At 39.0% G+C, this 25923-nt stretch overlaps 1 protein-coding gene across 6 annotated transcripts in view; it reads left to right on the forward strand.

The window, feature by feature from the left end:
• Positions 1 to 25923, forward strand: part of DGKB (diacylglycerol kinase beta) — a 366387-nt gene that overhangs the window by 17369 nt on the left and 323095 nt on the right. For all 6 annotated transcript variants that reach the window (XM_069774198.1, XM_069774191.1, XM_069774183.1 and 3 more), the window contains exon 2: positions 18538 to 18798. In XM_069774198.1, the coding sequence (XP_069630299.1) occupies positions 18729 to 18798 (70 nt within the window). In that variant the 5' untranslated portion in view covers positions 18538 to 18728. The remainder of the gene's footprint in view (positions 1 to 18537; positions 18799 to 25923) is intronic.

Below are 25923 nucleotides of genomic sequence, written 5' to 3' on the forward strand. Positions count from 1 at the left end.
GCTCCAGCGTGGGGTCCTTCCCACAGGAGACGGTCCTCCACGAACTTCTCCAATGTGAGTCCTTCCCACAGGCTGCAGTTTTTCACAAACTGCTCTGGCATGGGTCCCTTACACGGGGTGCAGTCTTTCAGGCACAGACTGCTCCAGTGTGGGTCCCCCGTGGGGTCACAAGTCCTGCCAGAAAACCTGCTCCAGCGTGGGCTTCCCACATGGTTACAGTCTCCTTTGGGTGTCCACGTGCTCCAGCATGGGCATGGGCTGCAGGTGGATATCTGCTCCACCGTGGACCGCCATGGACTGCAGGGGGACAGCCTGCCTCACCATGGTCTTCCCCACGGGCTGCAGGGGAATCTCTGCTCCAGCGCCTGGAGCATCTCCTCCCCCTCCTTCTTCACTGACCTGGGTGTGTTGCAGAGTTGTTTCTCTCACATATTCTCACTCCTCTCTCTGGCTGCAGTTTCTGCTGCCACAACTTTTTTCCCTTCTTAAATCCGTTATCCCAGAGGCACTACCACCGTTGCTGATGGGCTCGGCCTTGGCTGGCAGCACGTCCGACTTGGAGCCGGCTGGCATTGGCTCTGTCGGACATAGGGGGAGCTTCTGGCAGCTTCTCACAGAAGCCGCCCCTGTAGCTCCCCCCGCTACCAAAACCTTGCCACACAAACCCAATACAATATTCAGACAAAGCAACCCCAAACCCAGAACACCCGTGGGAACTGTGTATTGCAAGATCAGTGATATCTGTGTGTGATGTGTGGAGGGTGGGGGTTACATTCAATATGCCTCTTATGTGTTCTAGAATTACCTGTATCGATGAAATTGAAGCAATTTATGGAACTGCTGAAGTGAATATTGAGGTTCTGTGATAATGCTTTTACTGTCATCTGTGTACATTGCTGCTGTCAGTCTAGACGATTGTGTAAAAGGATACAGTACCTTTGAACTAGACCATTTGACCAAAAAATGCTAATCATCTAAGAGCATTGGTTATGCTATGAAAACATTGGAATTCTTAGATAAAAGCTGTTTAATGAAGTTAATGGAAGCTTTTGTCCTAATTGTAAGTCAGACATGAGATAATATGAAGCTGTACTGATGCAGAAGGTTATTGTTCTTTTGAAAGGGGTTTCAGATGACTTCACCAGGGGATTTCTGGGGATGTTCCTCTGTGTATCTGTTGTAAAATAACAGCTCTGGTGTAAATAAGGATAGTATGCCTCTTTAATATTAAGTATTTGTTATGGACTTAAATCAGAACTTTATGATTACTTTGGTATTTTATAGAGATCTCATTTTCAGAAGTAAGTAAACAAGGAAAGTACGGTGTTTTTGCAGAATTAAAATTTATAGTTGCATTTTGTGTCAGAGAAATCGTCTTAAAAGAGTAAACAATAGCAAGACATGACAATATTTGCTTCCTTTCTTGATGTTCTGTAGAGCAGGTGAAGTGCATCGAACGTATTTGGCATGATGAAATTTTTTCAGTGTTGACACAGACTAAAAGAAAGGTCTCCCTCACTCCCTCCCCCTCTGTGGTACTTTCTGTGGCTGTGGCATCTGCACTGTTTGCAGTGTGTCCTGTGGAAGGACTGAGATGACACGGGTCAAACGTGAGGGTAATGTTAGACTGTCAGATCTGAAACATTTTTGCTCATGGCCATCTGGTCTCTCTAGGTCCATGCCTGCTTACTTTTGCTGCTATGGATGATGCTGTTGGCTGTTCCGCTGCTGCCACAGCGTTTGCGGGTGCCTGTGGCACAGGGTGTTAAGGGAGGGGAGCCAGCAGGACTCGCCTCCCAGGAAAGCTGGGATTCCCCATGCAACCCCTTCGTCATGGGGAACCTTGTCTGCCTCTGCAGCTATGGAGCTGTCCCATGCATGTACCTTCTCACCTCTCTGGGAACAGCTGAAGATAATTTAGGGGATAACTTAGTGGTAATGCTACAGCTTTCTGAATTTTTCAGAATCTTTTTCATCAAAAGTATTTAAGCTAGGTAAAAAAAGTACTTTGGGATGTCTTGTTCCATTTATTTTTAAAGACTATTCTCCATAGAAATCACTGGAGAGTTCTTCTTAAAACAGATGGCACAATGTGGGCCATTGTAATGCAATTTTCTTTGTAAAATGCTGTGTCCCAGGGCATATTTACCACAAATGAAGCAATCGTGATGTGCCATAAAAGAGAATACATGTGTTTTTGCAATGTTTGATATATCTAAAAAATATGCATAACTCTGCCGACTCTGCCAAGCAAGCAAAGCTTGCTATTTTCAGTAAAGTATTTTTGGGCTTTCTGAGTATTTTGAAACTGTTAGTACAGTAACTGCTTTGACTATTCAGGAAAACTTTGTAAATCCAACATTTTAAACATCAATAAATACAATATTATCTGAATTATGAGTAGCAAGAAGACGTGTTAGATCCCTCTCCCCTTGGATGAACTTTTTGGCAGAAAAATACACTTTTTTTGTTTACTGGAACTTTTTAGCTAATATGTGTAGGTTTTAAAGCCATAAAGTAAAGGAATACTGTATATATACCAGAATAGAGATACTTAAGAGTCATCTTTCTGGTTCACAACTAATCAGTGTAAGTATCTATCTCACCTATTATCTGTGCCAACTTGGACTTAGTAATTAATTAAGCAACACTATTGTAAGAGGTCAGGTGACACCTCCTATTAAAATGGCTAGATACATTTCATGAATAATTAAAGTAGGGAAGAAATACACAGACCAATATGAAAGTTACTTCTTTTCATCAGAATATTGTGATGTATCTATGTAGAAATATATATGTTTATAATTTCACCTTTATCATAGGTAGGTTTCTAAAATAGTTACAAGATATAATAGCAGTAATGTTTAGTATACTTATCCTGAACAAAAATGAAAATAGGAAACATAAAATTATGTTGTACATATATTTACAACAGGATATTTTTACAGTGAATTTCGTATGTATACTAAAATCTATGTTTTTAATTCTTTTAAGATGCCAAAAGAAGTGACTGACTTATTTTAGTTGTGCCAATTTAAGAAATGTAAGCTAAATCTAGTGATGCAATTGGTGCCTGGGAACCTTGAGGACTGGAAACTACTAGTAAATGTTAATGGTCTATAATAATCTCTTGAATCTTCTGTTTTGTGTATCTGAGAAGGCCAGAGTCTGAAAAAGGCTAAATGCACTGAATTCTCACTTGCTTCTGAAAATAGTGTTTGGCATTTTGCGATTTTGTATTCCAAGTAGCAGCAGCAGCTTTTTCTTATTTTCTCTTTACTCTGCTTAAGGCATATACCCTTTTCCCCCCTTAAGGGGAAAGACCGCAGCAGTTAAGATTCAAGACTAGGTGATCTGAATTTGGTTTGTACCCGAAGGCACATTGCTCAGAATCTCCATCTTCCTTTTATTTAGAGTGCTTTTACTGCAACAAAGAAGTGGATACATTAGGAGCATTTCTGGCCTTTGGGGTGTAGGCTCAGGCCCTGAGTACTGCTGTCCAGCACCATTTTGGATAGGGTTTGGGCCTGTGCTGGCCCACCTCTATGGAAGAGGAATGGAGCTGCTGGAACTGGATGGGAGCAGTGACATTTTCCCCAGCGTGGGTAACTGGAAAACCAGGAACCTGGGGCAAATGACAGTACACACACTTGAGTGATTTAAAAGCAGCCACAGATTTCTGGAATGGTGACATTATCAGTTATATGTAGTGATAATGTTTCCTTAGTGGTTGTCATGGTTTAACCCCAGCTGGCAGCTAAGCCCCACACAGCCGCTCACTCGCTCTCCCCCGGTGGGATGGGGGAGAGAATCGGAAGAGTAGAAGTGAGAAAACTCAAGGGTTGAGATGAGGACAGTTTAATAGGTAAAGCAAAAGCCGTGTACACAAGCAAAGCAAAACAAGGAATTCATTCACCGCTTCCCATCGGCAGGCAGGTGTTCAGCCATCTCCAGGAAAGCAGGGCTCCAGCACGCGTAATGGCTACTTGGGAAGAGAAACGCCATCACTCCAAATGTCCTCCCCTTCCTCCTTCTTCCCCCCAGCTTTATATGCTGAGCATGATGTCGTATGGTCTGGGATATCCCTTTGGTCAATTGGGGTCATCTGTCCCGGCTGTGTCCCCTCCCAACTTCTTGTGTCCCCCCAGCCTCCTCGCTGGTGGGGTGGGGTGAGGAGCAGAAAAGGCCTTGGCTCTGTGTAAGCACTGCTCAGCGGTAACTAAAACATCTCTGTGTTGTTAACCCTGTTTCCAGCACAAATCCAAAGCATAGCCCCGTACCAGCTACTATGAAGAAAATTAACTCTACCCCAGCCAAAACGAGCACAAGTATTTACTTCCTTTGAACTACTTTTTCTTGTTTTAGTTAATGATGTATTAACTAAAGCTAGCTGTACATGAGAGACAGGGAATTTTAATTAAAATTCTGTGGTTTGGGTAATTAGTTATCAATGATAATATTTGTAATCTACAGCTTTATTCTAAGTTATTAAATACTTTTTTTTAGGCATTTAGACTTAAATTTACCAATTCAAACTTGATAGGATAGACAAAAGTAAAGCTGTTAAGAAGTAGGGCTGTTCTATTGACTTACATGTTAGCACTGTTCACATGTTTAAATATATTCGATTACAGATCTCAGTTCAGTTGCTGACTTTTCCACGCACTTCCTGTGTGATAGCAAGCAAGAGAACAAATGTTTCGGTGTGTCTAGTGAATTTGAAATGCAATAATTAATGCCAGCTGAGATCTAGACACTTTTTAAAATTCAGTAATAGGTCTATATTCGGTTTTAGGAATTTCAGTTCTCTACTTTCTGTAAAATGGGATATTTGTCTTTCTCTTATTTTCTAGTCCTTGTACTTAAAAGTAAGCAGGTCTATCCCTTGCGTATGTTGTACTGTCAGTGAGACAGTCAATCTTATCTCAGTTTCTGCTTTTATAATACAAGCACGTAATAATAACATAATTAGTAGTTACTTGACATTTTTCATCTGTTCCATTGGTCAAGCCAGCTTGTAAAGAATGAGCAGAAAAAACAAAGTGTATTTAGGCACTGTTGGACTTCAGAGTGCAGACACTCCAGTTTGGGTCAGAAATGCAACATAGTGCCCAGGCTACATAGTCCCAGTTGCCCAGTTCAGGTCAGCTTTGGGATTTCTGCCTGCGCAGTCTAAGCAGCTAAGTCTAAACAATAGTATCTCAAATTTTGAATCATAGATTTGCATGGATGCACATGACCTGATATGGATGACCTTTCTCTGTGGTGTTTTTTCCTTTCTGTGGCTAATAGTCATCTTTTGTTGTTGGGTAAAATAACGTATGTTACTTGCCTCAAATGATAAAACAGAGGGTCTAACTGTCTTTTGATTTAGTGTAAATATAAGCAAAAAGAAATGATTTCATTATAAAAGTTACTGGGATACAGCAAAGCCACTTCTGTGAATATCCATTGGAACTTATAAACAAGTTAATTTTAAATGCATTTTGTCTTTTTGAGGATGGAGGGTTTATGAGGCTTTAGCTGATCTTTGGTGAACGTTCTCAGAAGATATACTTATGAAACAGCAGTTTAACTTTATAAATTAAAATATAATGTTTGGAAGAACTCCTCATGGGACAGTTTTAAATAACAAATAGAATATTTTTTTCTCTTTTTTTAATGTCATGAGCTATACCAAAATAGGATGACCTTAGTAAACAGAGTGACTTACAGATCACAAAGCTGTGATATTCTTGTGATATAAAGAGGATGCAAGTGGAGCAGACTTTCTTAGGCTTATTTCATATGTAGAAGAATTCAGTTGTGCATGTTTTAATACAGAACAGGTGAAAGGAATGACTCATAACAAACCATTTAGTAAAGTTAAACACTACTATTTCTAGTAACATAACTGTTTTTAAAACTCGCATGTTCTCTAATTGATGAAAGTGAGTTTTATATATGTATTTATATATATAAAGCGCCTATCACCATGTTGATAAACATTCTTTGGAACCACTCTGACGGCAGAGGTAAGAACAGGAGTCAGCCTGTCAGTACCTCAGCACTTTTGTATCCAACCAATTTAAAAAAAAAAAAAAAAAAAAAAAAGCCACAAGACTGCTGCCAGCCTGCCTGGCTGGTGTTTAATACTGCTACTCCATCAGGGTTGGGTGGCTCCTGGAAAGAATGTTATACATGTAGATCCTGTGCCTGTTGATAAGAGTAGACCACACAGAGGACTTAGGAAAATCTCTTCATTTGAAAACTTTCATGGATCAATTCAGGATGGAACAATGGAGAATAATTCTCAACCCCTAAAAAATCTGCTTTTTTTTTAAAAAAACAGTATTTATATTCTGTCTTGCAAGATTTCAATGAAATCCAGGCTCTGTAATATACATATTTCAAATACAGTCTTCTTGTAAAACATCCAGACCTTTAGTGATGACTTTGTACAGGTAGATGGAAGAAGAGCTACTACAGTGGTTACTGACTAAGTATGGACTGAGCTATATAAAGCAATTATAAGATAAAAATGTTGAAAAACAATGAAAGATGACTGAACAAGCTTGTGCCTATTCATAAAAAACAAGGTTTTTCTTCATGGTTTCTCTCTAGTAATAGAAAGCTGAGCATAAACCTTGTAGGTAATTTTGCTCTTTGCAGGAGGATCATGTGGAAGTTCTATGGGGCCAATTTTTAACGTTTTTAGTTATCAGTGTAAAAGAAATTTTAAACATTTCTGTTTGAGACACCTTTGTTTCAATGAGACCTTCAGTTGGCTTAAGATAGTTATACATGCAAGTTCTAAATGTTAAGTTGTGGGATCATAAAGTTTGAAGTAAGAGAAACAATTCAGAAGGACTTGAGCTTCTGACTTGCATGCATCAAGTGCAGCGTGTGCACCCCAGTGCTTCATCTGAGAAATTAACAAAAAGAGCAAAACAGATGCAGGTTGAAAGCAGGAAGGCTTTTATAAATATGAAATAGTGTAATAGATACCGGATTGCAGTTGTTTGTAATTAGTGCTGCTGCTATAAAAGATAAGAATGTACGTTCATGGAGTCAGTACATCTGTAACTAGTATTACCAGGAGTGGTAGTGCTCTTATCCAATACCTCTGTTCTGTGTGGCAGTGGAGCCCAGAAGATTGAATTATGTAATTATTCAACTTATAGAAGAACAAGCTGCCATCCATTTTATTATACTTTTTTTTTCACTGAAGAGAAATTCTTTAACAATTTAAGCACAGAAACAAAAATGAATTGTTTAGTTTCTTTTTGTCTTTTTTGTATTCGTTCTGCTTTCCTTACTTTATCACCCCCTTTGATTTCTGGCTTTTCATTAATTACCATATTCTAACACATAAGTATTTTTTGATGTAAGGCTTAAAAATGTCATCAGAATGGACTAAGGTTTTTTTCTTTCCCCACTAGACAGATATATTTATTTATTTTAAAAGGGAAATGAAAGGAAGTGTATCAAACATTGTGTATCTTTTTCATTTTAAAGCTATGGTAAAAATGCACAGAAAATGATTAATTAAGTGACAATATTTATGATTCAGAATTAGACACGTAGATAATTTTTAGTTTATGACAAATATAGTAATAGCAAGAGAAGGGTGACCTACACTAGAAGATGTCTAGTGCTGTAAAAGGTGTTCCAATATGGAAATTGAGATTATTTAATACTTGTTTGGCTCTGACTACAGTTTGTGGATAACATTAAAACTCCCTTGGGCAAAATCCTGTGGGTCCCCAGTGGAATTGCAGAGGATGAGGAAACACAAGCGTCAACATTCAGCAAAGTCGGGGAAAATGGTTTCAAATTTCAAGCTACAGTCTTGTAAAGCGAGTTCAGTTTTGAATCTAACAGTTGCATATATAAGGCAAATTGCTCACTGGAGTATCATAAGAACTTCACGTGTGTTTATCCTGTGTCTCTTTTCAGGTAATTTTGAGTGTGTTTTATTACTGTATTCTAAGCAGGCTGTTACCAAGTTTATCGCTGTTACCAAGTTTATCACTATTACAGGCAAAAAGAACTGGAAGGTGGCAAAATTGCACATTTATCTTCATAGGCTTGTGAGGACAGGTGATGATGTTGCCCTCAAGATGTCAGGAGGGTCAAAGTGCCACCGGTGCCCCCCTAGCAGTCTATAGGCAAAGCAAGCAAAACCAAAAACAAATCCTGAAGGATATGTGCATGTGGTCCAGACCTGCAGTAGGATACTAACTACCCTTTTCTCTCAAACTATGTAATAAAGTAGTGTAAGTTAAACTCAAAATTGGTCTTAACGTATACTTAGGTTGAAGTTTCCTTCCTCTGTTCTCAGACTTGAGGAAAGGCTTGCGTGTCTGAAAGCTTCATGTGATAGAAAATATTTTACGTCTTTCTGTCAGTCCCACATTTCTCCTATCTTTAGATACTTACAATAGCAATAATGTTAGTGCCAAGGACTAATGTGTAAAAACATAAGCTAAATCCAAGGAGAATTAATTGCAACATTCAAAGAGAGAAAATAATTAGGTAGAACTCCAGAGAAAAACATGCTAACAAAAGATAACAGAAATGCAGAGCCCTTCTCCAGAGAAAAAATATTTTGAAAATACAAGCATAATATAAGCTAGCTCAGCCAAAAAATTCCCAGGGGAAAGAGGAGACAGGATCAACTTTTTTTCCTTCCCTTTAAGATGGGAAAACACAGGGAAACACAAATTAACAAAAGTAAGATTTCATACTGAAAACTGAACACCATGGAAGAAGAACACAAACTTAAGTTGCATAAAAGTGCAATTATATATCTCTGTCAATTAAAAGTGCAATTAAATATCAATTCTTAGTTGTTTAAAAAAATCCATGGGGATATTGGTGTTTTTTAGCTACAGAGCATTCTGGAGACAGCTTAACATGTTTAAAATGGTGGGGTTTAGGATAGAGTCTTTGGATGAAAGGCTGAACATTTACAACATAACAACTTAATATCCTGAAATCAGTAGGTGGAGGACAGAAATTTCCTTGTCATCTTCTCATATTCCTCTGAAAAAATCAGCACAGTTAACCGTGAGGAGCTGGTGGTGTCCCATCTGAAAGATGGGTCAATGTGTTAAAGTTGTGTCTTTGCATGTGTGAGTCCCTCTGGGTGGGTCGGACAGACAGACAAACAAATGAAGGACCCTCAATCAGAAAATGCACTTACATCCCTGACCAAATCTCTTGTATGTAGTTTCACAAATGCCAGTTCTCTGTCTCGGTTTAAGTCAATGGCAGTGTATAACCTGTAGGAAAATTGATAAGGATGCAAGATAACGTAAGAGACTTGAGGTATGTTTGTGCTGTTGAAAGAGATGGGGCCAAGCTGCCTTTAAAAGTAGTAGTTTAAGGTAGTGAGAGAGAGCTGTAACAGCATGGACTTCAGCATTGCTTGGGTGTGTGTGCAGGAGGTTGGGCAGAGGTGCAGAGCCTGCCCTGGTGCTTGTGGTCCTGGGCCGACTTGGCTCTTCCCTGCTGGCTTTGCTTCAGTAAAACTGCCTCACATGTGCTCCACTTGCACATCCGCACTTCTGGTGGCAGTGTGGGCATGCCATCGGAGCAAGCGCTAGGAACACACATCACTGTGGTGATGTTCACAGAGCTTTCACAAACCTAGAAATTATCATCTCCTTGGAGCTGAATTGGAACAAGTCAGTGTCACGGTTTAAGACCAGATGGCAACAAAGCACCACAAGGCCACTCGCTCATCCCGGGTGGGATGGGGAGGAGAAAATCTTGTGGGTTGAGATAAGGACAGGGAGGGATCTTTTGCCAGTTATGGTCATGGGCAAAAACCAGACTCAACTTGGGGGAAGAAAACCCCAACCCAAAATCAATTTAGTTTGTTACCAGTCAAATCAAAACAGGATAATGAGAAGTAACACCAAATCTTAAAGCACCTTCCACCCACCCCTTCCTCCTTCCCGTGCTCGACTCCATTCCTGATTCTCTCTACGTCCTCCCCCCCAGTGGCACAGGGGGATGGGCAATGGGGGTTGTGGTCAGTTAGTCACACACAGAGCAGTTAGTCTCTGCTGCTCCTTCCTCCTCAGGGGGAGGACTCCTCACGCTCTTCCCCTGCTCCAGTGTTGGGTCCCTCCCATGGGAGACGGTTCTCCATGAACTTCTCCAACATGAGTCCTTCCCACAGGCTACAGTTTTTCATGAACTGCTCCAGCATTGTTCCCTTCCATGAGCTGCAGTCCTTCAGGAACAGGCTGCTCCAGCGCGGGCTTTCCCATGGAGTTGTGGCCATCTTTGGGGGCATCCACCTGCTCCCCCGCTCACCTCCATGGGCTGCAGGAGGACAGCCTGCCGTCTCACCATGGGCTACAGGGGCATCCCCTCCTCCGGCGCACCTCCTCCCCCTCCTTCTTCACTGACCTTGGTGTCTGCAGAGGGGTTTTTCTCACATTGCACTTCCGCTCTGCTGCAGGTTCCCTCTTCTTCAATACGTTCTCCCAGAGGTGCTGTCACTGTTGCTGACTGGGTTGGCCTTGGCCAGAGGCAGGTCCGACTTGGAGCCAGGGAAGCTTCTAGCAGCTTCTCACAGGAGCCACCCCTGTAGCCCCTCCCCGACTACCAAAACCCCGCCGCACGAACACAGTCAGGAATTGTGTGGGAGAACAGGGAACAGTAGCGTGAGATGCTGCTGCCACCACATAGTTTCCTTTGGCTGCAGATAAGCATTCCTGTGGGCAAGGGCCCATCCTACTTTCTGATAGTCCTTTTGATAGCTCACTGTCACAGAACTCTTTTATAGTAAAACCGATGAATAAATATGAAACCGTTTGTAGTTGTTTAGAAGGCTCCACACTATCCCAGTGGACAGTGACATCGTGCCGGCTATTCATATCCCAGGACTGCAATAATTTAATCAACTTCTGCATGTAGCTCTCTCCCTAGGGAAAAAAGAAAAAATGTATTAGAAAACAACGTAGCATGAACTTCTGCTACGAAATCCATTAACCTGCGTGCTAACCTGATCTCCATTCCCTGTACAGATTTCCTGTTGAAGATTAAATTGGGTTCATATTTTCACAAGTTATTTAAGAGGAACTTGAGTGCCCTGTTCCCAGTTTATTTTAAAAGTGCATAAAGCTTTGGACTGAGAACAGCAGTTAACAAATCTTTTCCTCGTAGAACATTTTTGTTACAAGACTAAAGCACATCTCTTTAAAGGCTTATTTCCGAGCATGAAGTAGGAATTTCTGCCCCAGGAAATTAAAGATCATCAGAAAGCTTCACCAGTTGTAAATTACACTTTTCAGCTTTGCCTTCCTCTAACGTAATCACCCCTAGAGCACCTAAATATAGAGAGATTAATTAAACCCAACAATTAAACACCCTCCCCCTCCCCTCTGTAGCTTATTACCTACAAAAGTTAATTGTTATGCAGAATTTACAGTTCATCCTATGAGAGGGAATGGAAAGAAAAGAGGAAGAACACATGGCAGATAATAGTCAAAGAGCTTAACACTCTGCTGATACGGTCTCAGATACTTGTGGTGCCAGTTGTGGGGAGATCTTTGTAGAGTTCACACTGAGGGGTGCACTTCTGGAGCTGGCTTTCTTGGGGAAGGTGGCAGATGCACACTTTGGAAGGCAAAGGTTGCCCCTAAAATGTTTATTTGGTGATGTTCTAACTTTTGGAGGAGTTTTCAGTGGACATATAGAAATAGTAGTGGGCAACATAGAAAGAATTGTGATTAATTCTCTCTACAGAGTGATTTATCCAGTGGACAGCCAAATGTGCTGTATTACAGAGAACTTACTGCAGATTACATAGTTATACCTATCAAATCCTGTATTTTCTGCCCCAGATTGCATTGTTCAATTTATTAAAGAACACCAGTCATAACCCTTAGTGATTCAGCCTTCTTTTAAGGCTTTTAATATTCAAATAGTATATTTTTGAAATATTCAAATTCCCTTTTTAAACTCTCACTTTTAAAAATCTGTTTTCCTAAAACTGTTATTGAGAAGTTTTTAACATTGGGAACAGCTCCATGATTCTCGCTTAGAGAAGATTTTTGACTTATGTACTGTTTCTCTCATAAGCATAAAATAAATTCCAGTCTGAAAAGATGTCAGTTTATTTTTAGTTTATTCAGTTATATCATTTAAAGCAAGAAGAAAGCATTTATAAACATCTGATGCATCAGCACATATACATTCTGGTATTTCCTTGTCCCAGATTCTCCTTGGGTTTCACTTATTTCAGTACTACTTTTAGTGAAGGTAACACTGAGAAATTTGAATGTAGTTCTTCTGACTTGGTAGATAGTTAGTGTAGCAACTTGGGAATAGTAAGCCTAGGAACTAGAAAAATTTAAGATCTATTTGAAGTTGCTTTTAAAGTATTTGTGATGAAGTTAAGGTACATGAAGAGCAAAATAAAAAATATAATTAAAAATGTATGCCTGTATTTTCAAGGTAAGTAACTATATTCAGTGACATTGCTGTCTTGCATTCTGATCAGTTTTTATTGGTGCTGAGGTTTTGTTGCTAATATTTCTCACTGTCACAAACTGTAGTGTTGGTGAAATGTCTTCTCAAAGATTCAAGTATTCTGCTTTTTGTGCTGCATGTATTCCCAGTGTTTACTGATATATTCCATATAAATAATTTGAAGAAGTGAATTTGAATAATTGCTTCTCTGAGGAATACAGTGCATGTCTTTGTATTAAATTTTAAGTGGATGTTTTTACATGCCCCAGACTAGTACATCTGGGGATGAAGTAGTCAGGAAAACATGCATGCTTTTGAGTTGTGTTGAAATTGCTCCTTTAAAGGAAGAAGATGTTCAGCTTGGTAAGCAAGTTTTTACTGATTTCAGTGTATCAATGTTTAGAGTTTGTATTTTAGAATTATGTTAATTTACATCAATAAGCATCCTTTGCTAAATTGAAAAAGAATGTGTACTACTAAAATGACTTTATGCTAAATACTGTGAAAGACAAGAGGATGTTATGTAAAATATGCAATTTATGTAGGAAAAAGCTGTTATGTTTTGTTATGGGGGCTCTCTTTTTCTCTTTTTTCATCCATGCTGTTAATCCAGCAGCAATTATAAATAATCATAATACTTCTGTATTTGAGAGTAAAGAAATCAGAATGGTGATTAACAGATACTTTTGATTGGATTTTTTTCCCCTCAAACTCTTCAGACTAAACTTTCAGCTATGCAAATTTAGAGTATTTCTGACATCAGAGGCATTGTTTTTTACAAAGTGTAAAATGAATCGCAGGAATACCTACACAAATTGTCTTGTATATCTGTACATAATGCCTGCATTTCCAAGAAATTAGAGATTGTTAGCATGTTTCTGTTGGGGTGTGGGTTTTTGTTTGGTGGTTTTGGTTTTTTTTTTGTTCAGCTGTTTTGACAAGAGCATCCTTAGTGGAGAGAATATCGTGGGGTTTCAGTAACAAGTGTGGTCCTTCAGTGCCCTGGAAATATTATGTACTTTGATCCTAACAGCTTAATTAATAGAGAATAAATAGTGCAGTAGTGCATCGTAATACCTTATTTATTAACGTAACATAGATTTTAAAATACTTTCACAAGGGAATATATTTTATACATGAAGGCGGAGTTGTTCTTCTACAAGTGTTGGTGAAATGTTTACTTTTCCATTGTTTGCTAAACGCACAAATGACAGTGAGTTTTCAGAGGAAAGATGCTTTTGGTCTTGTCAGTAAAAAGAATGTACTTGCTTTCTCAGCTGGTTGCAGGAGTTAATAGAGAAAACTGTTTCAGGTATATGTGACAGCATGTGGTATCTGACATGTAAAAGTTCTCCTTTGGAAAATCCATTATGTCACCCACCCTGAAATCCCAGGATCCAGCTAACTGTGGTGAAGGTATAGGACCCAACTGAAGGAAATGCCAAGTACATTCTGTACAGAAAAGTTCTTGAAAAGCATAATTGCTTCAGCCTCCATAGCAATTAAGGTACAAAATATTCTGTGTTATTTATTCCTATTGTTCAGGCAAAGATCACTAATCAGTCATGTTGTGGAGTGCTGTAGTTTCCCTGGAAGGAAACTTGTTTCCTTAAGGTTCATGTTCTTTCTTTCTCTCTCTCTCTCTTTTTTTCTCTTTTTTTTTTAAGCATGTTAAAACAGAGGGAGTGGGAGAAAAGGACTTGAAGGTCTCAGTTTTGTATAGCATGAAAGTTTCTTACTTAAGATCTGTCATTTTGTCATGTGCACCCCTTCTTACCATCAACCTTACCCTGTCCCCCTTTATGAAGTAACTGGCAATTAATGATGAAATTGTATGAGAGATGTACATTGTGGAAGGGCTGGTAGAAAACAAAAAATGGCTGAGTAGTTCCAAAAGCCAATTTCTAGGCTGTTTTAGGTTTCCCTGTTATGGTGAACAGAGAAAAGTCCCTTAAGGCATGCATTAAGAAGAGTATCATGCTTCAGTCGTGCTGGTGAGGATGGACGCCAGAAGAAGCCCTCCTCCCTTTCAGAGGAAGCAGAGGGAATTGGGTTGGTTAAGAAGATGGACATGTTTCCACAGGCCATAGTCCTCCTCTGGAATCAAAGTTCGAAGCTGAACCCAGTATTGTTGATTGGTTTTGTAGGACTGAATGTAATTTCCATGCCCCCCCCCCCCTTCCTTCCAGTGAGGACTTTACAAGGTGTAAGGAGATGATTTGAATGCTCAGGCTGGTGTATAGGGGATGTGCCTTTATATTTGTTTTTTCCTCCATTGTGTATTCCTTTCTTTTCTCCACTCCTCAGCCTGGTTTCTGTACAGCAACTGAGGATTTCAGTAGCATGGGGAATTCCTGGAAATCTAAGTCTGTTAGCATTGTTGGCTGAATGCTAAGCAATTTGATTTGTAGAGTTTTTAACAAAGCTTTGCTTCCTAGTTTGGGTATGTGGCCTGGTAGGAATCCTGACAGAAAACTTAATAAACTCTCAAATCCAGAAAGAAAAACATATTATAAATATAATATAATGTTATAAAAGGGAGACTAGAATTCTAAGACTTATTATAGTCAGTGGATAGAGGAGGAATAATTTTTTTTTAAATTCTTTTTGTGATAAAATGAATGGTTTCTTAATGTAGTGTTTCTAATTTCTCTTATTTGTAAGGCCTGCTTTGTGTCTGGTTGAGAGGGCTGTGAATCTTGCCTAAGCATTGTGTGCACAGATCCAAGTTTCCTGGAATAGGTCAAACTTTTAGAGGCTTCGTGGATGCGTTCCCTACCTGACTTCCTATGTATTTTATCTGTATGCTGTAGCATGTTCTTCAAAGTAATTTATCTCTGCATGGAGAAGTCAGATCACTGTCTGTATCTATTTAGTGCTGCTGATCTTTATTTTGCTTGCCAGCAAGCACATTTGATTAATGTTTTAGTTCAAGATTCTTTTTTTTTCCTATGTGATAGTATTATCCCTGTTACTGCTTTCCTCTTAATGTGCTTATGTATGGGTTTCTCACTGCATGACCTTCCTGGAGTACTGAGAGAAAGAACACTAAAATAAAGTGCAAAGAAATGCATTTAAATTAAACACTACTGAAAAAGATAATGTAAATTAATTTTTTCTTCTACAGAAGTTGAGATATTTGTATAAGATATAGGTGATCTTGCAATGTTTACCTTAACAAATGGCACACGTAATATAACACAAATACGCATTGATGGCTGTTGTCTTCAGCATCTATATAATGTGCTTGATTTCTTATAGCTACATTATTATCTATATAAAATGGGGAAATGCCACTTCCACAGGTTTAACTGTGAAAACTAAAGGTTGCAGGCAGCAGGAACTTTCCTTATTTAGGACTCCCCTGCAGCAGAATTTAATAGGAAACCAAAAAAAAGGAAGCCTCTGTAAGGTTCCTTTTACCAAGATTTTCCCCATTATGTTTCTGCGTGTTCCTGCATCACATGCACTGAGGTGGTGTACAGGACCTGGCTGCAGTCCGAAGACCACCTAGCCATCCTCGGAGGACTGCCTACCTCCCTATTACTGTTCCCGGATTAAACTTTGCAAATTAGTTCCAGTAGATCCCCACAGTCGTCCCTTTCAAAGGAAGGAAGTTGCATTTGGAGAGTTTTCCAAGATAATAACATAGCCTTAAACTGTGTCGTGTCTTCCACGCTAACTCTGCTGGCTTACACACAGACTACATCTTCTTTTCTGTGGACTAAATTTTTCCGTTGCTGTCATCTCATTCAGGTCATGTACCTTTTCTTGCCACACTGTTTGTAGGCAGTGGAGCCTGGGTGTCTGGTAAAGGGGAAAGGATATCAGAGGTGGTCATTTAGATCTGAAGTTGGAGAAGGGGAAGTCAGTGGGAAGACAGCTGTTTTCACTGCCCATGTACTGTGTGTACAGCAAACCCCATAGACAGGGGTCACCTAAAGGTATTGCGTGTGAATAGATAGATCAGTTTAGAGTGCACAGCAGTTACTACCTTCCTAGCGGTACCAATGTTAATGGTAAGCTCCTTATCACAAACATTTGTATTAAATAATTGAGATAATCTCTAACAGTACAGCATTCAGCAAGATCAGCTTTTGCTGGTAATGAAGCTAATGTAGTTAAGAATACAAAAAGTAATACTGGATGTAACTGTGGTAGAAAATTTTGGTTCTGTTAAATCAATTATGCAAATACAAAAATGTTTTCAGTAAAACCTAATCAGTTTTCAAGAATATGAGAAAAATATACCTATGTGAAGAAATAAAACTTTCTTCAATACAATCTAATCAACTGCCAGAAATGAAACATCTCTAATTTGATTAAAATGTCCCCGTTGACCATAGTTATTTTCTCTTGTTGTAAATAAGAGGACTGAGGTTCTCAAGTCAGAACGATAGCTTTTCTTACGGAATATCCCTTTTAGCTTTTGTAGTTACTGCTCTTTTTCTGGCACTGATGTTGATTCACTGATATTTGAGGGCTGATGTGCTTTGCACTTGGCCAACATTATCCACATTAATGTTGCTTTTTCCATCCCAGTCTCCATGCTCCTATTAGTTTTTGTTATTTGTTCAGTTACTGTTTCTAGATCTTACCTCTTCCAACTTATTGTTATTTTCTGTTCTAACTTGAGGAGATGAAGAGCATAGGAATTGCTTCTGGTTCGAATTCTGAAAAGACAAGGCAGCTGCCAAGTAGTCTGTGACTGTATTTAGATAGCCTTACTTGCTCATCATATAGGTACATATACTTAAATCATTCACCAAGAAGGGCCTGAGAGCAATGAAGGCATGCTCTAGGACTAAGGTGTCTTTCTTCCTGAATTTCTTTGTCTAGAAATGATACTTATAAGTAAGACAGAAAAAAAATAGTTTTATTTATATTGGTTAATGTATCTTTTTTCATGTGCTTCTGTTCCTAGCTACTCTATATCTTTTTTTTTTTTTTCCTCCTCCCTCATGACATCTTCCTCCTTTTTCTCTCCTTTCCCAGCTGCCAACATCTTCCTCCTTAGCACCCTTTCCAATACTGTCTCTTCTGGTCTGAATTTTTCCTTTGCTCTTTTTGTAATTTGACCCTTGTAAATAACACATTGCTAGGCATATAAAGAGATTCCACTTAAGGTCTAAAATTAGCTTTCTAGTCTAAACTTGTCATCTAGGCAACCTGTGTAATCAATAGCGAAAGATAAATACCACAAGAAGGCAATTCATCACATTTTAAGATTATGTTGAAACTGGAGGGATTAATTGCTGTCTGGGCCACCTGTCTCTTTCTGCTGATTAAAGAGAGTGCCCTAGATGGCATTCTTGGATTGGATACCTGACTTTCAGATGGCTAAAATTAGATGAAAAATATCCTACCTGTTGTGCAAGGAGTGGTGTTGGCAATGCATTGCCTTTGTAAGGTCTGTACTGCAGAGGTAGAAACTGCATAAAATTGGAATGAGATGGCACCCACAGTTTGATCTTCTTTTTCTTGAACTGATTTGCAATGGTGCCAACAGTTATATTTGATTTTCAGTAGTGACTTCAGTAATGTTGTGACATTCTAGAAATCAAACCCCTACTACTTTGTTAGAATAGTTAATATTTATATAGCTTTCATGAATTTCTCACCAAACTGCAGAATCTATTTCATTTTTGACATGAGGAGTTGGAAGCTTCAGAACATTTTTGGCAAGGCCACACAGTGCTGTACAGCAACATAATTGGATACAAACCTGGTTATATGGATACGATTTTAAAATCATAGGGAACTAAGTTTACTGATAGATAGTACCTACTATTGCAGTGGCTGTTACTAAAACAGAAACAGCCACACACAAGGTGTTCAGATATAACTGGATCATAAACAATCGATAATTTTTTATTGTCAGTGCTACACATAAGCATTTGGAAATATAAAAATAAAATTTGGAAATACATATAAAATTATTTGTGGACAAATACTGTACGGAAAGATTTCGAGCAAAACTGAATATAAGGAAATATTTATCTGTTACAGTTATTCCCATAGTAAAACTGGTGTTTATGCTTCTAATAGTTGATCTTCTTTTAACAGTGCTGTAACTCACCACTGAACCAACACATTGGGAACAGTTCATAGCATCAAAAACTTCATCCACGTAGACTGATGCCATCTCTCCAGTCTCCAAGCACTGTGAACTGAAGCTACGAATCTTTATGGAGCTTATATCACCTGTGTCAAAGGGAATGTTTTTCTGATATTTAACAAGGACCCTTACTGCCAGTATGACGAGCCAGGAGAAATGGGTTAACCTTAGTCCTGGAGAGTTCTCTCAGCTTCAGAAATATGCAGAATGTAAGTAATTTTTAAAATATATGATTTTCTGTCTAATTAAAAATTAAGAATATTTTGAATGCAGAATGTAATATTATTATGTTATTGATATTGTTCACTGTCAAGTAAGAGGTTAAATTACGGCTTATGTTTATGTTTTTTAATTTAAAGATATGTTCTTTGAGGGGGAAGAAAAATAATCAGTTGGGGTCTGTAACTTTTCTTTTTTTACTGAACAATCATTATCCATGATGGTACCATCTAGACTGACTATGGGTTATGTGACTGTGGGTATTTGGAGAGCATATTTTTATGGCTTTGCCACCTTAAATTCACCATAACAATTCGTAGGCCACTAGAGCGGGGTTTGTAGTTAAAAAGAAGGCTTGCTCAGTCATGGAGGAAACAGAGATTCCAGGAGAAACACATCTAGATGTTCAATATGAAGATGTTTCTAATACTATAAACAATGTGAAGGAGGAGTTGTCCTGTGACAGATCCAGTTCTTTAGTTATTGCTCAGGCAAAACTTTAAGTTGCCTGAGCAACTTAAATGGCTCAGAATTACATGCTTAGAGGAAAGATACTGAATGTGAGAAGTTAGATTTAGGAAACAGTTTATGAAGCCTGATAAGAACTGAACTGGAGAAGGTCAAGAATGTTTAGGAAGTTTTCCAATGTGACTAGTAATCTAAATTTATATTTTTAAAAACTGAGAAAATCTCATATGATTTGTGAATGGTTTTGATTTATTACTAAAGGAAACATTTGCTTATAAGGTAAAATGAAGACTGGTGATGGGATTTTTTTTTTGTGCCTATGACATCACAGCATATATTTAACTGTATTTCAGCATAGACATCTAACAGAATAATCATAAAATGATTATTAGAGTTAACTTTAATGGTATATTCCACTGGAATGTGATTGAGATTCATAATATTTTCATGATATCAAGTTAAGCCATGAATGGTACTTTATATAATGCAATGTCATTGAACCAAAAAAAAAAAATCGGATAGAAATATTTACATGAGCAGGTGTATTTGAGTTCCATAGTTTTCTACAACAATTGCTGTATAGTTTAATGTATTCTATTTATCAACAAAGTATGTTTCCTCCCCATGCCACCTTCTTGTCTCAAAGGATAAGCTATAAAGATGAAGGAAATTTGCTCCAAATACTGCTTTAAATCCTTAATGATGTCACCAGGGAAGGAGCTATTTTGTTTCTCATTTCATAGTGGAATATAAGACATCGATAACGTGTCTGGTATTTAATCAGTTAGGACCTCCTCCTTATAAGAAGGCCTTAAAGATCTAGTATGAGTCTGAGAAATGAAAATATCTATGCCTTTTAGTAGTTCTTTTATTTGTATGTAACACACAGAAACATTAAATAAAGGGAAACAAGATGCAATTACATGGAGCTTAAAAAGAGCACATCCAACTTTTATATTGATGTTCCATTGCCTTCAGAGACCCTTGCAAAGAATATTCTATATTTCATGTTTGATATGAGTAAGCTTGTTTCTTTTAAATTACATCACCAAATGGATAGTAAACATAGTATAGCAGTTTTAAAAAAACCCAAGAAAACAAACTTACTTCTGAAAATATTTACTTCTTCCTGGGAAAATGTTTTGAAATGATTCTTCATTAATTTTTTCAATACCAGAAACTGAAGACTGCTGATATATAGAGAGAGATAGAACAGTTATGTGTTGTGTTGTTTTGGGTTTTTTGTATGCATTCTTATAATTTAAGCCTTCAATGCAGCGTTTGCCAAAATATTTGTCATCTTCCTTAAGGGGGAAAAAGGCATTTAATATATTCCTTTTCTTTGTGCTCCCCTTTGCTCCTCCAGCACTTCTTGCACACACCATCGTTGAGAGCCATTGCTTTAATAGAACTATTGGTATCGGGATAAAGTGTTTGGTGAAATTGGCTGTATTTGTTTGTGTTCAGGTTTGTGTGTGTACATAAAAGAAAGACATGGTGTCTTTCAAGCTTCCTCTGCTTTTCTGGAATGGAAGGATGTTACTTGTTTGAAAATGTGAAATGTGATGCATCTTTGTATAAGTAGTTCAATTTCTGAGGCAATTAGAAAAAGAATTGTTAATGGTGTGTAGACTTTGATGTGTAATGTCAAGGGAATATAACCCAGATATGGACCTTATTTTGAATTTCTGAGCTGTTCAATTTAATTTTGCTAAGTGGCTGAATAGCAGTATCTTTAAATGTGTGATTTAACACATTAAAATGCAATTTTTTAAAAAAATAGTTAATTGGATCCAACATTTTTGAATTTGGTACATTTTTATCTAACATGCAGAGATACAAAATGTGACAGTAGATGCCTTTACTCATTACTATGTAGTAATTAAATTATGTGGAATTTCATGAAGTTTGAGTATATTATTGCTTTGGTATTTCATTATCTTTGTTGAACATGGCAAGATGGTGAACTGAAAATCACCAAATTTGTAGTAGAATTTGGCCGGCTTGGTAGAGTTTGATTTATTTAAAAAAAAAAAAAAAAAAAAAAAAAAAAAAGAAGGCATTGCACACTTCTGTCCAGCATGTGTCTTGAGGTACCAGTGGGTCTCCTGCAGGAAGGAGAGAGGATCTGGGTGTGAGAAGGTAACACTGTAGGGAGGTTTGACTTTGTGGCAGTTGCCCACCAACAAGTAGTGGTGATGAGCACCCAACCTTGCCTCATGTTGAGGAGTGGGTTTTACTGAAGGACTCCAAAATACAGTAGGGAATTCACAGCAGAGTGATTTATTTTCCACTCACTTGCTGATATGTGGGGCTGTCATTTGCTCTGCCTCTCATTCAGTTTGGTGTAGAGACTTTACTTCATAAATCTTACCTAAATTACAACATAGTTTTAACTATGGAAATTTTTAACAGATACACTTTCTTGAATTTACAAAATTCAATATCTATAATCCCTATTTTAGTTTGAATCAGGCCTAAGGTGAGTACTGGAACAAAGAGTATAGTCTCCCAAAAACCTGTCTACCTTGGATGTCAGTGACTTTGGATCGTCCCCTTAGTGGCTGGTAGTCACATCTACTTAATGAGGTCACTGAAATCAGAATTACTTTTGTACAACTGTGGTGAGTTGAACTTGGCTGGACACCAGTTGTGCACCAAGCTGCTCTGTCACTTCTCACTCTCTTCCCCTGCTCCAGAGTGACACCCCACCCATGGGAGACAGTCCTCCATGAACTTCTCCAACGTGGGTCCTTCCTACAGGCTGCAGTTCTTCACAAACTGCTCTGGCATGGGTCCCTTCTATGGGCTGCAGTCCTTCAGGCAGAGAGTGCTCCAGTGTGGGTCCCCCATGGGGTCACAAGTCCTGCCAGAAAACCTGCTCCAGCGTGGGCTCCTCTCTCCATGGGCCACAGGTCCTTCCAGGACCCTGCTCCAGCGCAGGCTTCCTACTGGGTCACAGCCTCCTTCGGGCACCCACCTGCTCTGGCGTGGGGTCCTCCCTGGGCTGCAGGTGGATGTCTGCTCCACTGTGGACCTCCCTGGGCTGCAGGGGGACAGCCTGCCTCACCATGGTCTTCACCACGGGCCGCAGGGGAATCTCTGCTCCGGCGCCTGGAGCGTCTCCTCCCCCTCCTTCTTCACTGACCTGGGGGTCTGCAGGGCTGTTTCGCTCACATATTCTCACTCCTCTCTTTCAGCTGCTGTTGCACAGCAGTTTCCCCCTCCCTTCTTAAATATGTTATCACAGAGGTGCTGCCACTGTTGCTGATGGGCTCAGCTTTGGCCAGCAGCATGTCCGTCTTGGAGCTGACTGGCACTGACTCTATCGGACATTGGGGAAGCTTCTGGCATCTTCTCACAGAAGCCACCCCTGTAGCCCCTCTGCTATCAAAACATTGCCATGGAAACCCAATACAGCAGCAGGCTGAAATATGAAAGGAACTGTTCTTTTAAGTTCATTATACAAACATACATTGGATTATTTTTTAGTCTGAATCACTTTATGCAGGTATTTGGTAGTAAGATATGCATAAGGCTGAAAGAAAGTAGTACAGCACTTCAACCGGTAAGACCTACAGAAAGAGGTTTTTCTGATATATTAGTGTACACACATTTTGGTGTGCAAATAAAAAGTGGTAAAGTTGAATAGTAAAGGCTTAATTAAAAAGAATACGTAAATAAATTCTTAAACAGTTAGAGAGGAGTGCACTAGAACGACCTGAGCTCAGTAGGTAGAATTCAGAGTTCACACTTACACCTCTATATCATATTGCCATGCTCAAATACCAAGTGTTGATGATTCACAGCATCTACTATTGGTGGTGCAAAACAAATACCTTTAGCAGGTGAGCCCAAAGAGGGGGTGTGCTGAAGTGCCTTGCACTACCAATAGGAAGCTTTAAGCACAGGGTGTATTTCGATTTCTGCTTCTCTTTGAAGCCTAAGTAAATTTGGTTAAGGAAGTTTGCTCATTTGTTTTCAGGAGAGGAGTCAGTGTTCTGCATTTCGTGTGCCTGTCCACCCAGAAAATATTCTCTTTAAAATGCATTTGCTGGTGTTTTGCATATTTACTTAGTAGACAGAAAAAACCCTTGCAGTGTTCACTTCTCAAGCTGAATCCCCTCAACCTAAGCTGGCTATGGAGTGGGATAGTGTTTTACTTGTGTGACACCCCCAGCCGCTACCCTCCACACAAGCACACACCACCTTTCTGGTCTGATAGCCTTAGTTTTGATCCAGTATTGGAAGGGATGGTAACCCAGACTATCTTACTGCGTAGCAGACAGGGCATACTTGTAGGAGTGAGGGATTTGGGTTTGAGTCTTTTGAGGTTGAAGCTCAGTTTGAACCCATGTCCTTGGTCTTTCCCCCAACCAGAAGGCAAGCCTGTCTCACTTCCACCTGTTTTATGAAGATGACTGTTGCTGCCAGACTTTGCTGAAATCAGTCACGTATGCAAGTATTATGGTTTCTGAGAATAGCAGAAGAATGTGTCAACCCAGGTTCCAAGAGACAAACTAAGTGCCTCTTCTTATCTTTAGACTGTAACAGAACTCAGGAGGCATCTAGATGAGCTGCTTCTCTTCTGCATCAATTGACTTTAGTCATGTAAAGAAATTTTATATATGCGGAACTATAGCTGATCGAGTGTGGACATTATAGATCCAGCTGTCCTGGGCTTTGAGGTCTGAATTTAGCTTAAATCCCTTTTTAGTCACCAAGGTAGATGTATAGATCTTTCACTTTGTAAAGCCTATTGAACTCCTCACGTGGATTCTAGTGCTCTGACAGGGACATGTACTTTCCACTTTCTAACTGAAAGACACTTTGCTCCAGTTCAGCGTAGTTCTGCTTTTAATTAGTCTGTCAGCTTGATGATAGCCTGTCTATTCTTGGAATTAACAGTTAAACCACCAAAGCCTACTGCTAGCTCTGTGTGCAGGTACTGTCCTTGGTATCCCACTGAGAATTTCCTACCACATCTTGTCTGCCTGTCTTCTTCATCACATATTTATAGTATGATTCTCAGCTTTATCCAAGTGTATTGTCTGGTGAACACAAACCCTGAATGTAAAATTTCTTTCCTGAATACATACCAGCTTTTCCCAATTTCCGTAAATGTGACTGAACAGCAAAGGAGAATGAGTTCTCTACCACTTATTCCTAATCACAAAATATTTCCCTCTTAAGCGACACTCAGAACTTAATAGTAAGTGAATATCTCCCAGTAAATTACTGAATTATTTTATAGCTCAAGTCAAGACAACTTTATACTTCCAATTTAAGACACTTCTTCCTCTGCTTGCCATACTTAAATAATTTGGGGCTTCAGATGAATTTTTTGGAACAGTTTAAATATTACTTTAAAAAGAAGAAAAGTGTATTTCTAGAATTCAAAGAGCATATTATCTAATACTTGGCTCTTTGCAGTTAATATGCATATGTGTGGTTTTTGAAAGAATAATTATTTCCAAAGAGAGTTCCTCTGTGTCCTCCTTGCCAGTCAAGTTAAAAATCTCCTCTCTCCTCTTATTCTGAAGAGAGAATAGTAGAAAATATTTTGCATTAGATCTTTGCCTGGTTTTAAAATGCCTCAGAAGAATACATGAAAAGAAAGAGAACTAACTGTTATGCTCATTATATAATAGTAATAATAACAATAACAACGACAGTAATGTAGCCCACATCAAATCCTGAAGATTCTAGGGAAATACATGCACTCAAGAGAATATAATTCATTTTTTTCTTTAGATTTCATGATCAATGCTGGCAATGGGAAAGAAGTGGGAAAAGTTGCAGGGCTTTTTCTGCATAAAAATGTCACTGCATAGTGTAAGGTACATACAGGACTTTTCAGGCAGAGACTGTTCCTTCTAGACTGTATAGTACCAGGTATATATGGATAGTTCTGTACTACTCTAACAGCAGCCTGAATTGCGAGGACATTAGGGAGAAACAATATAAACAGCTTCATTGTGATTATTATCGGTATGGTAAGTTTGATTAGTTTGGACAGGGTTTTTTGTATCCTTTTTATTAAATGAATTTTGTATCTCCTTTTTATTAAATAAAGTTTTATGGTTGTTGTAGTCCAAATTATATGTTAAGAGGAGTTTAGAGGATCCTGCTTCAAAAGCAAGTGAGAAAATATTGAAGGGATTGGAAGCAGTTAAGGCAAGACCGTTTCGTGATTCAGCTAGGCTTTAAAAGAAGGAATGTCTGCCCTTCCCTTAGTAGGCGGAGAGAGGCGGAGGAAAAGGCTTCTGAGCTCTGGCAGCATGTGCACTCTGGGGAAATAGCTTGGTTTTGTGTTGTCCTTTTCAGTTTGTCAACAAAATGTGCCCTGAGGAAAAAGCCTGAAAAAGACTTTTTGCAAAACTTTTGGCAGTGATTTTTTTCCCAGGCTGGTGGAGGAGAACTCGGGCAGACTGTCACAGCCTGAAGATAGAAATAGATGTTGGAGTGCGACTGAAATGGCTGTGAGAACAGGAACAGCATCAGCAGCTGCAGCATCTTTTGATGTAGCATCAATAGCTACTGCAAGAACTAGACAGTGTAAGAATTTTATGGGGGAACAGGAAGGAGGAACTTGTGAAAAAGATCTCTGAAGAGAAACAGGAAGGCCAGCAGAAGTTTTGGTCCAG

This window comes from Haliaeetus albicilla, chromosome 2 (genome assembly GCF_947461875.1).
Source record: "Haliaeetus albicilla chromosome 2, bHalAlb1.1, whole genome shotgun sequence".
NCBI classification, from domain to species: Eukaryota; Metazoa; Chordata; class Aves; order Accipitriformes; family Accipitridae; genus Haliaeetus; species Haliaeetus albicilla.